The following is a 12188-nucleotide window of genomic DNA, read 5'->3' as shown; positions in this document are numbered from 1 at the left end:
CCCCACTCTTGGTTCACCCTACTGAATGCAATCCTTAATAGGTTCCTATGGCTAGGCGGGGCGATTCGAGTGGTACTAACTACTTGTACAAAGTCGACCTACTGCAGGGGTATTGCAGCAGCAGATATATATGCATATTACATCTCATCCCATCTCTTAATTATTAGTGAGTGGTGGCACTGGAGGGCACTCTCCTACAGAAACTCCTGTATAGTTAGATAAATCTTGAAACCCTCCCTCCGGCCAGCAAAACAGTTATACAATTGTGGCGACACACGTTTTTTTTGTTTTTTTTTGTTCATGAAGCTTTATTCGGTTCATGGTAGAAATGACCATAAAAGCACAGCAAACAGGCAACAGAGTTAAAAAAGTACAAACATAATTAAAAACTCATACTTTTTCTAAAAGCCATAGATTTACATATAAAACTGGCAGTATAAAAACATATATCGGGGTGGTCCAAATTATACAACAAACTCATAGCATCCTCCACATTTAAGACTCCATACTTAAGAAATAATGGTTTTAAAAAAGAGATCCTAACGTTCTGAAATAGGGGGCAAATGAGCATAAAGTGCATTGTGCTTTGCTTGGAATATCCGTCAAAGGGACACGGACCCACAGGGGGCTTTTTAGGATGTGGGAAGGCCACTAGTACATGAGCAATGCCAACTCTTAATCTGGTCAATACAAACCTATGCGTTGGCCTGGTTACTACGTTCAGATAACATTGGAATCCCTCGACAGCAATGTATTTATTGTAAATTTTAACAGTAGCGAGGGAGTTGGTTATTACTGAACGTTTAAGAGTTTTATGTGACATAAAAGTCTTTTTGAGATCCTGTTTCGCAAGACCTCTAGGGGGACAGTTTTCTAACAACAAATTGATATCAAAGATACTTTTATAGCAATCTACAACATATTTAAGCCACGGTCTCTGCATACAGTTGTCTAATCCAAGGCAGTCCCTAATTATAAGTTGATTGAACTCGGTCTCTTCCTTAAGCCAAATTGCTCGGTAAAGCAATAGAGGCCTAGGTGAGGCGAGCTCTGTTAGGTGAAAAACCCCTGCCTCTCTATGGATCAACTCTGTTGTAGCAGATTTAGGGAGGCACAGTAATTTCTTAAGAAAGTTGTTTTCTTCTATCTGTAGACAATCAGTTTTGCAGTAGCCCCAAAGCCCTGCCCCGTAAAGGGCAATGGATACACTACGTGCCTTGTAGATTTCCAGCATATCCTTGATTCGCCTATCCCCCAGCTTAGTCGCAAATTTAAAAATGCCATAAGAGCTTTTGCTCATTTTAGTTCGGACATTCGTTAATTCGTGCCCCCACCTACCATCACTAGTAAAAGTAACCCCCAAGTAGCAAAAACTATTCACATTCTGCACGTTAACCCCTTCTATAAAAAAAGGGGTGATTTCTGCCCACTTTAGTCCCACAGATCATAGTATGAGTTTTATTCTTGTTGATCAACAGTCTCCTACTCCCTATAAATTCAGTGAACTTGTCCATCAGACGCTGCAGACCAATGGGTGTCCGGGATAGGAGCACCGCATCGTCTGCATATAGCAGAACTGGGACACTATCCCCTGCAACCTGTGGCGCATCAGCCTTGATGGTTTTCGAAGCAGCTTCAACCCCATTAACAAAGAGAGTAAATAAAAGGGGCGCAAGGACACAACCCTGCCTAATTCCCCGTTGAACATTAAAATTACTAGTACATTCCCCACTGACACCATGCCGAACGCATGTTTTCAGCTTACTATATAGTCTGGCGAGAAAAAAGATGATTTCTTTCGGGGCACCCATATCAAGCAAAACTGTCCAAAGAAGTGAATGATTAACTAAATCAAAAGCACTGCTAAGGTCAGCAAAGCAAAGATAGATGTTACCGGGTTTGGCTCTGGTATACTTGCCTATCAACAACTCCAAATTCAGGCACTGATCTAGGGTCCCTCTACCCTTCCTGAATCCATATTGTGAGTTTGCAAGTATTCCATTCTCATCAGCCCACTCCTCTAATCTGAAAAGCAGGACTCTGCTCATAATTTTTACAGACGAGTCGAGCAGGCTGATGGGCCGGTAGTTACTTGCCAGAGCTTTATCCCCCTTTTTATAAATTGGGACTATAATGGAGTCGCCCCATGTTGGTGGGAACATGGAGGTTACGGCAGCGTTAAGTACCAATGTAAGTATTGGTCCCCAAAGCTGCGGTTGACCCCTGTAAACATCTATTGGGACTCCATCTGGCCCCTGGGCCTTACCCCCCTTACTATTTTTAATACCATTTTCCACCTCTCCCAACGTAATATCTAAAGGTACTACAGGCCAAGTCCTATTTACGTTGGGCGTCATGGTATTATCTTGAAAAATCGCGGAAAAATAGTTCACCCAGTCCTCGCTGCCTTCAATAGATGAAAGATGCGGGATTTTGTCATCTTGGAGGAAAGGGGAGTTAACAGTGGACAAAAACAGACGACTATCAGCAGTTTCTGCTGCCTGGGTAAGATGCTCCCAGGCTTCCTGCTGTAATTCCCTCTTTCTTTTGGATAGCGCCTGTTTATAATCAAATCTTAAGAGTTTGACTCTATCCTTGTCCCTTGGGGTATTGGCCAAAGCTTGTTTGAGTTGTGAGAGCAGGGACGTACAGGCATGGTCAAACCATCCAATCCCTTTCCCTCCTCTGCCTACTTTTTTCCCCGTAAAGATGTTATTAATGACAGTATTGATATTAAGAAAATGAGTCATAACCTGAGCAGACGGGCATCCTACAGATAAGATAATGTCAATGTCCATCATGCATTTATTTATGATTAAAGGTTCCACTGTGGCCGAATTTTCACCTTACCATCTCAGCCTAACCCCATTGGGCCTATGCGGCTCTATATTTACCAGTACTCTAGTGGGTGGCTCAATTCTAATCATCCATGTAGTTATTTGCAAGCTAACACAGTTATGGTCGCTCGGGGAGGATGTATCCTTTACTTTAATTATGCAATGGGGTACCAAGTTGGATGAGACCATAATATGATCGATGATGGAGCTCACATTCCTTCCAGTAAAGGTGGGAATTGAGCACTCACTTCACTCCTGTACAGTACTCAATAGCTCTAGATCATGCAAGACCATAGTGCTATTAATTGCCTCTCCATAGGCATTATGTGGGAAGTGGGCCATATTCTCCCCATTGTTAGTTAGGATCCCACAGACCCTAGAGGAGGATAAACTACATACTTGTAAATTAAAATCCCCCACCCAAACAAAAATAAAAGTGCATGTTGCTTCGCTTACCAGCTTCATTAGGGCACAGGATAACTCATCTATCACTTGGTGCCGAGAATTAGTAAAAATATTGTTATAAAAATTAATTAAAAGCACATTCGTGCTATCCGGTAGACGTACCCACAAAATTTGTGAGTGTGGCTCGACTAACAAGTGTTTGATGATAGTCAACTTAACATCTACTGAGATAAGAATAAGGAGACCTCCCTTTGCCCTACCATGGCTGGATTCAGAGGTATCCAAACTGTAGCATGTATACCCTTCGAGGCTAGGTTTATTGACACTTCACGTCTCTTGCAGGCATAAAATATCGTAGGATCTTACGATATCCTCCCATTCTACTTTAAATGCCTTAGATGCCCATCCGGCAATGTTCCAACTTGCCATAGAAATCCCCGCAGAATGACAATCATTGGCGATATCGACAGTGTTATTAGAACAATTACCTCTATTACTTAGGTCTGACCCTGGTGCACCTATACAATTGCCTATAGCAATCCCAGTAGCATTCACTGTATCCTCAACAATCTCATTTGCACAGTGAACTACTGTCGCACTTTCAGGATTGCCCATAATGGCAGAACATAGGTCCTCTCTCGCCTCACTTGCATTGTTCTTGATGGTACTCAGAGTAACGTCCCTCCCAGTCCCAGGCCCCATCTGATGTCAATCATTTTGGTCCAAAAAACTCAAGGACTGGTACCTATTCTGAACTGGGACTTGATAAACCATCCCATTAACCGGCGAAAAGATGTTATCGCAGTTAGGTGCAAGATTGGTAGTATGTGTTACAAATCTATTACCACTGGGGACAGGATTCAACAAGGGGGTGGGCAAGATAGAATTGCCATCAGTAAAACCAAGGTTGAAAGTAGTTAGCATAGGGCTGTTACCATTGGATATGACGTTAGAGTTGAAAACCCCATCTCTACAATAAGCGGAAGGCAACCTGTTAAGATGATTGTAAAAGTAGCCCAAAGGTCTTGCGGCTACATCAGTCTCGGACTGTGTTAAGGCAGCTGCTCTAAGTAAGACCGTCGCAACATGTTGGGGGTGTTTAAAATTAATAATCACACAGTCACCCCCACAGGTCTTCCTAGTGTTACCGATCCAGTTAACCCTTCTGATAGATATAATTTGGTCAGAGTAGTTGACTGGATAGCCACAATGACGATTTAACCATGAGACCGTTTTGTTTTTTAAAGATTCTCCGGACTCCTGAGGGTGTGGAGCCTGGATTAAAGGCGGGACATTAGTTAAAACCACAACATAGGGTACACACTCTGGTGGGAGGTCTACTGGGTGGCTATTTATACCCACATACACCCCATCGGGCCCTGCTACAGCAGTTGGCGCAACTGGCGATTGCATAGTCCTGGCTCTATTTGGTGCTGGTAATGTACTTGCACTGGAGTTTACACCTGCAAGCCCTAAGGCCGCTGGTATAACCACCGGTACCTGCACAGATCGACCCGCATTACGTGCTGGAAGTGGTTTCGGGCAAGTCAAAACAGGTGTCGCCTGTGGTGGTTGTCTTCCTACATTTGGGCCAGAGGGGGCAGTATTGATATGGCGAGGCCTTCCCTTATCTAGCTTAGGTGCAGGTTGGGGACATGTATCAACTCTAGTAGGTAGTACGGAATTATCCAATTTGGCTACATGTTGATCCACCATAGCCCCTAATCTGAATACTTCAGCCGACAGTGCATCAATTTTAACTAATAAAGGCTCCACAACCAACTTCAGTTTGTCATCGATACAACTTACTAACAGGTCAAATTGGTTAGTATTAATGGTAACACAATTGTCCTTGGTAGAGGTCCCTTGATCACCAATATTCTCCTTGGGGGCGGTGTCCTTTTTTTTCCTGGCCGAGTGACTTCCCCGTTTAAGAGCAGGTTTCCTACATGCTCTCATAAAACGTGTAGCCTTAGTGGATTGTTGTGGGGTGCCATCGAGAGTCTCAGATAAATCAGGTAGGTCTTCCGCTGCAGTAAGATCATTTGGAGCCTCTGCAGAAACGGATTCAGCATTAGTACTGATGTTATCAATCTCAGCTGCCAAATTCGTGTTGTTACTGCCCTCAGTGGGATCCACTGGTAGGTCCGATGGGAGGTCAGGTAAGGTGCCTTTCCCTAGCGATTTTCTTCTGTCGCAGTTAATTCTGCTGACAACTTTCAGCAGATAGTTGTCCGTTAGGGTAGTTTGGATTGACATGGTTGCTAACGGGTCAAAGCAGCAAGCAGTTACAAAACAGCACATAAGGGATCAGAAGTGCAAGAACCACACAAAACTTGCTAGATGCTTGATGAACAGCATTCAGCCCTCAAAGTATGGACTGGTACTCACAGTTACAGCCAAGGGGGATGGCCCGTCCCGTCCCTGGTCGTCCCGGACGGCCACAGACGGCCCCGCCCTTGTCCCGGGCTTCTCCCGCGTGCGACTCGCGTGGCGAGAGGCGTTCCGCGCTTATCTGGCGCCTCCGGGCGCAGTGCTGGCGTCACAGACGCGACCTAGGTGGCGGGGCAGCTGGGAGTTGTGGTCTTTGTTCGCCGCTGTTACTGGCGAGCTGCCGTTTCCCTCACGGCGCCCGCTGCAGGAATGGACACACGAGCCGTTCCCCTCACGGCCAAGCAGGTTTGTCAAGAGTCCCCCCAGAGAGCGCTCGGCGCTCCGCGCTTATCTGGCGCCTCCGGGCGCAGTGCTGGCGTCACAGACGCGACCTGGGTGGCGGGGCAGCTGGGAGTTGTGGTCTTTGTTCGCCGCTGTTACTGGCGAGCTGCCGTTTCCCTCACGGCGCTCGCTGCAGGAATGGACACACGAGCCGTTCCCCTCACGGCCAAGCAGGTTTGTCAAGAGTCCCCCCAGAGAGCGCTCGGCGCTCCGCGCTTATCTGGCGCCTCCGGGCGCAGTGCTGGCGTCACAGACGCGACCTGGGTGGTGGGGCAGCTGGGAGTTGTGGTCTTTGTTCGCCGCTGTTACTGGCGAGCTGCCGTTTCCCTCACGGCGCCCGCTGCAGGAATGGACACACGAGCCGTTCCCCTCACGGCCAAGCAGGTTTGTCAAGAGTCCCCCCAGAGAGCGCTCGGCGCTCCGCGCTTATCTGGCGCCTCCGGGCGCAGTGCTGGCGTCACAGACGCGACCTGGGTGGGGGGGAAGCTGGGAGTTGTGGTCTTTGTTCGCCGCTGTTACTGGCGAGCTGCCGTTTCCCTCACGGCGCCCGCTGCAGGAATGGACACACGAGCCGTTCCCCTCACGGCCAAGCAGGTTTGTCAAGAGTCCCCCCAGAGAGCGCTCGGCGCTCCGCGCTTATCTGGCGCCTCCGGGCGCAGTGCTGGCATCACAGACGCGACCTGGGTGACGGGGCAGCTGGGAGTTGTGGTCTTTGTTCGCCACTGTTACTGGCGAGCTGCCGTTTCCCTCACGGCGCCCGCTGCAGGAATGGACACACGAGCCGTTCCCCTCACGGCCAAGCAGGTTTGTCAAGAGTCCCCCCAGAGAGCGCTCGGCGCTCCGCGCTTATCTGGTGCCTCCGGGCGCAGTGCTGGCGTCACAGACGCGACCTGGGAGGCGGGGCAGCTGGGAGTTGTGGTCTTTGTTCGCCGCTGTTACTGGCGAGCTGCCGTTTCCCTCACGGCGCCCGCTGCAGGAATGGACACACGAGCCGTTCCCCTCACGGCCAAGCAGGTTTGTCAAGAGTCCCCCACGGTTAAAAACCATGGGCTGGATGGGACGCTTGACACAAAAGACTCCATTATGGCAGGGTCCATACTTACGCAGTCTCCACACTTACAGGCTTTCACAAATGGGACCTTCTTGAAATTTCTACAATGGGCGACATAATGCAAGGATGCAACCTCAAATCCTTTCAACAACTGCAATCGGGGTTTCAGCTACATAAATCACAGTTCTACAAATACGTACAATTGCAACACCCCAGGACCCCCAAATTCGACAATTTGCGGATTTACCAGAGTTTCATCTCCTAGAGGGCCGTTTATTAATGGGACACCTGGGGGCGCATAAGATAAGACAATTTTATCAGACCCTGACCACCCACACATGAAATACATTACATAAGATCATAGATACCTGGGAGACCGACATACCTACCATAACTGACAATGATTGGACCGATGCCCTAGCTAGTCCCCGGAGTGCGGCAGTTTCCTCACGATACCGTCTCATCCAGTTTAAATATCTCCATCGTGCATACTGTACCCGAACCCATTTGTGGAAAATGGGTGTCATCCAGCAGTCCCCCCGATGCCTTTGTTGTGGAGACGCTGGGGGCATATTCTTACATACAGTCTTGAGCTGCAGGGTGTTGCAGCCATTTGAGTGGAGAATCACGTCCTCCCTGGGTCGTGTCCTGGCCTGGACCATTCCACATGACCCCAGGCTGCTATTACTCCACAGTACGGAGAAGATTGGTGGAAATTCCCAGAAACAACACCTGCTGTTCTTGGACCTAACTTTGGCCAAATGAGACATAGCCCAGATGTGGAAGGCGGCTGCTCCGCCGAGTATGGAGGGTTGGATAGATGCATGTGTGTCAAAATTGCAGTCTTCCAGGCACGGATTTGCCCGCAGAAACATAGAAAGATTTGGTCCGGTTGGGCGACATATCAAGTTATTGACCTACCCCCTCTGCCACTCCCACACCCTCCATAGATCACCCAAAAATATGTACGATCCATCAATAAGCCACAGACAGGCAATCTTGAATTATGATACACATACATCTCAATACATGCTGTTGCGGGTATTCAGTGGGATTAGGTGCCACCGTTCAGTTAACAGGGATGATGTTCAACAGGCTAATTTGTTATGGTTTTTAAAAACATAGTACTTTCTAGATTATTGCCATTTGTAATATTCCTTGGGCATTGCCCATCTTGTACCCTTAAAAATGAATGAAATTTGTTGTGAGAAAAAAAAGCTAGAATTAAACCAGGTGAGAGTCAGGAAGCATGGTTTCTTTTAAAGGATGTCTTTCTCGAAGTGCTGTAATCAGTTTTAAATATTTCCACTTAAGCCTATCATTGTCTGTGTTTTATTTATAGAGCAAACAATTCTAACAATGCAAAAGTCTCTACAGGCCAGAATACGACAGAAGATCCATACTATGGTAAGGCACGAAAAATGACAATATGTGCACCTATTGAAATATTCTCAGGATAGTAAAATTTGTCATTGGCAGATTTGGGAAAAAGGGTCAGAACTTCTCATTCCAGATTAAATTACTATGGCACTCAATGGTACAATAAAATAAATGTCACTCTCCTCACAATAAGCATTTTGGAGAATGGCAAATTCAAAATTGTACAAATATGCCAACAATATTAGAAGAAGCTCAGATTTCAGCCCAAGAATGACCTCATAGGGTGCATTATTCTGTGGGTTTGAACATTAATTGATGATTTTAGCAAATGACGGGCCAATTCAATAAATGTGTACCTAATCAGTGTACACAGCATCTCCAACTGTAATGAAGCACTATTACACTAGAGCAACAGGCCACACCAACCCTGAAGCAAACAATATGTGCCATTAGAACAATAAATATAGTTACATTGTAATTGTATTAATCAGTATTGTTCCAAATTCTATACAACTCACACTGTGTACTGCATCTGCTGCACACACGCTCAATGTTGTCCAAAGGTTATGGGTGTTCCTTGCAGGAGTATCTTCTTAAGAGTCTTTTAGTTCTCAATAGACACCGATTAGCGATTTTGTTATGACATTATTATCTCTAGAACCTATTTAATAAGGTTAACATTCAAATGGTTCGCCAGCATTGATGTATGTTACGGTGTACTCCAGTCTCATTTGATGGCTCTCATATCCTTGAAGAACCCACCAAGGTGTCACTAGACTCAAGTTCAAGGTGACATAATGGCAATGGTATGGACTATCCCTTGGGTCAAGCTATACATAAGGCTTTTCACCCAGCATCTCTTACTGCACTGGCTTTAAACTCCTTGCAATAGGACACTTTGATCCCTATTCCACCCCATGTGATAAAAGACATGGAATAGTGACTGACTAGCTCACACTCAAATAAAATAATTGGACTGAAATCCATCCTTCCTATCACTGGTGTCCAAGTAACTCCCCTGGATTCCTGGGAAAGATGCTGGTTTCGGTATTAGTTTCCACATTTGCATAGGGACTTTCATCAGTGGTGGAAATAGAAAGATCTTCCAATTGGACTGAAGGGAGCTCTTGAGGGTTCATCGGGCTTTGATAGCCATGCAGCTCAGGTAAAGGGAAAGGCAGTCTTGAGTCTACAGAATGACATACTGACAAAGCCCTCTATAAATTGGCTTGAGGCACCTGAATAAAGACAGTGGGGAGCATAGCTCTTTACTTTTGTTACTAAGCAGAATATCTCATCTCCACTTTCTGGCAGTATCTTACATATATAATAGGGATGGAGAAACTTTGAGTCGTTTCCCTAAGCCGCATTTTCTTGTCATCTCAGTCATTTCCTCTTAGAGAGGATATCTTACTTGTGAAGTGAGTCAGAGTCAGTCACCCATTGATTAACCTGTTTGCATCCAGGAGGGATTTGCTTTTGTCTTTTTACTGCCTCAGAAAAAGGGATGTCAGGGATTGGACAATATACTCTGTCTCTTTCCTTTGGCTAAAGTGCTTATTAATTGCATTTCCCCTTAACCACTCGTAATCTGACCCAGGTGAGGCTGATAAGTCATGGGTGGTAGGGGATCTCCCATACTGACAAAGAACATACTGGTTCTCTCTTTTGTGGTAAGACAACTTAGGAATTAATTCTTTCCTCTTGCCTGTCCCCTTTCATTTGTGGAGAAGTGTGGCTCAATGGTTAGAGCGGCAGACCCTGATGCAGAGGCCTAGCCCGGGACCAGGATTCAATTCCCCGCCTCGGCGGGTCTTGGGCTCAAAATTCCACGGACCTGATAATTCTCGCCTCGGTGCCTATTCCAATCATGGAGTCCCACTCTGCAACTCTGGGCAATAGCTTGCTTAATCTCCACAACGGCCCCCACAACGCTAAGGATGCCTGGCCTCCACCTTGGGGGTGCCCAAGAGTGGACACCTCACAGGGAAAGCCAGGATGGGTTCCACAGCGGTATTGGTACAAGCGCCTTGAGACCCTTGCGGGTGAGTAGTGCGCTATACAAGTATCAATTTACATTTATCAATAAAAAAAATTCATATAGCCAGGCTTCTCCATTCAGACCCTGCATGGACTATGTCTCTTGATATGCAAATTGAGCAGTGAGGGCTGGTTGAAAATTAGTTTTTTTTATAAGATTACCTCCACAGTGCAGATGTTTAAGAGACTAACCTCCCAGTAAAACATCCAGAGGATACTTTGCTTCTGTGAAGTCATGGTGTCTTTCTTAGGGTCTCCATAATTGTTAATGTAACCTCGTAATTGTCTTAAAGTTTCTGCTGGAGAGGTTTTTCGTGGGTTAGAAGTTTGCATCTTGAGAGCTGAACTATGGTTATTCAAGTGTATGTGAACCATTGAGAGAATAATGGTTGCACAGGCTTAGTCATCTTGCCTTAGTAGGAACTATCGCTTGTTCTGTCCTCTACTGTCACTAATGGTGACTGACTGAGAGAGCTGATTCTGTGAACCAGAGCCCTACTGAACAAATCTTCTCTTTCTGCAAGAAGCAATGTTTCTTCAGCTCCCTATGTACCCAAGGTGCGGTCAGATTTCTACTTCAGTCAGGAGGGGCTTCTTGTGATACTGTGCACTACAGTAGGGTCAGTTCAGTTTTCAGTTCAAACAAAGTTTATTTGGACTATATAGTCCTTAAACATAGCAATCTTTATAAAATACAATTCATAGAAATCACAAATTGCACCATAAAACCACATAATTAAGTTTCAAGTTAAAATTATTCATTAATAACTTCCAACCCTAAAACGTCCTAAACATGTCAAGTTTAAAACAAAATACATTATTGAGCCCATTTCAAATTACCTTTATCTTATTTTAAAACTCTCCCATAGGACCTTGCTTTAAATGCATAATCCTGCACTTCCAAGGTAAGAATAGGCCTTTTTCAACCATGAATCCTACCGATATCCTGTAGACAAGCAAGCTTGAGCTGCTAGTCGCTTTTCAAAAATTCTTTTACTTTTTGTATAAACCTTCCCAAAGCACAGGCTGTATCTAAATCCTTCATTTCCAGTAAAAGTTCTGCTCCCTGTGCCCTGTTTTTTATACTATACTTGATAAAAATTGGACGTAAAATTTCTTTCCGTATATCTAAAACCATTTGGCAATCTAATAAAGTGTTCAGTAAATCACATGTTGTTCCCAGAGAACAGTTACATTTCCCTTTACTATTGATCATTACTCTTTTTACTTCACGGTTGGTGTAACAGGGGTTAACGCCAATTCTCAGTTTTAACACTTCTCTTCTCAGACTTCGGCATGGTAATCTATCAATGTACGGGAAGTTGGCTTCTTTTTGCCATGAAGAAGCCATACAGCATACTGATTTTTTCTCCCTGAGATACTCCTGGTCCTTGGCTCAAGAGGTTTCTTTGCCCAGAGACCTAAGTTCCCTCCTTTCAGCCTTAATTTGTAGGGTCAGGGGGCTAATCTTAAGCCTCAACCTTTTACAAGCTTTTATCAGAGTTTTTCTTACCCCTTTTGCCCATGTTAGATCACTCCTCACTATCTCGTTCCTGCACCACTGTGAGACTTTATTGTCCTCACCTAGTCCCTGGCGCTGCCAGAATCTTAATAAGGCCATGCAGACCATTATGTTCCAAGAGGTGATATCCGTTTCTAACCTCACCGCTTGCACCATTGAGGATTTGGGCAATGATAATACATTTTTTATGGCCTTCCCCTCTTCTCGGTCCCATCCTGTTTTCCACTCAGGTAAAGTA

General features: G+C 45.4%; 1 protein-coding gene across 1 annotated transcript in view; it reads left to right on the top strand.

Moving 5' to 3' along the window:
• Positions 1–12188, top strand: part of PECAM1 (platelet and endothelial cell adhesion molecule 1) — a 588149-nt gene that overhangs the window by 362189 nt on the left and 213772 nt on the right. The window contains exon 11 of the mRNA XM_078654345.1: positions 8351–8415. Within this exon, the coding sequence (XP_078510471.1) occupies positions 8351–8415 (65 nt within the window). The remainder of the gene's footprint in view (positions 1–8350; positions 8416–12188) is intronic.

The sequence above is a fragment of the Lissotriton helveticus genome, chromosome 7 (genome assembly GCF_964261635.1).
Source record: "Lissotriton helveticus chromosome 7, aLisHel1.1, whole genome shotgun sequence".
NCBI lineage: Eukaryota > Metazoa > Chordata > Amphibia > Caudata > Salamandridae > Lissotriton > Lissotriton helveticus.
Note: the sequence above shows the minus strand (reverse complement) of the source record. Positions and strands in the feature narration are given on the sequence as shown.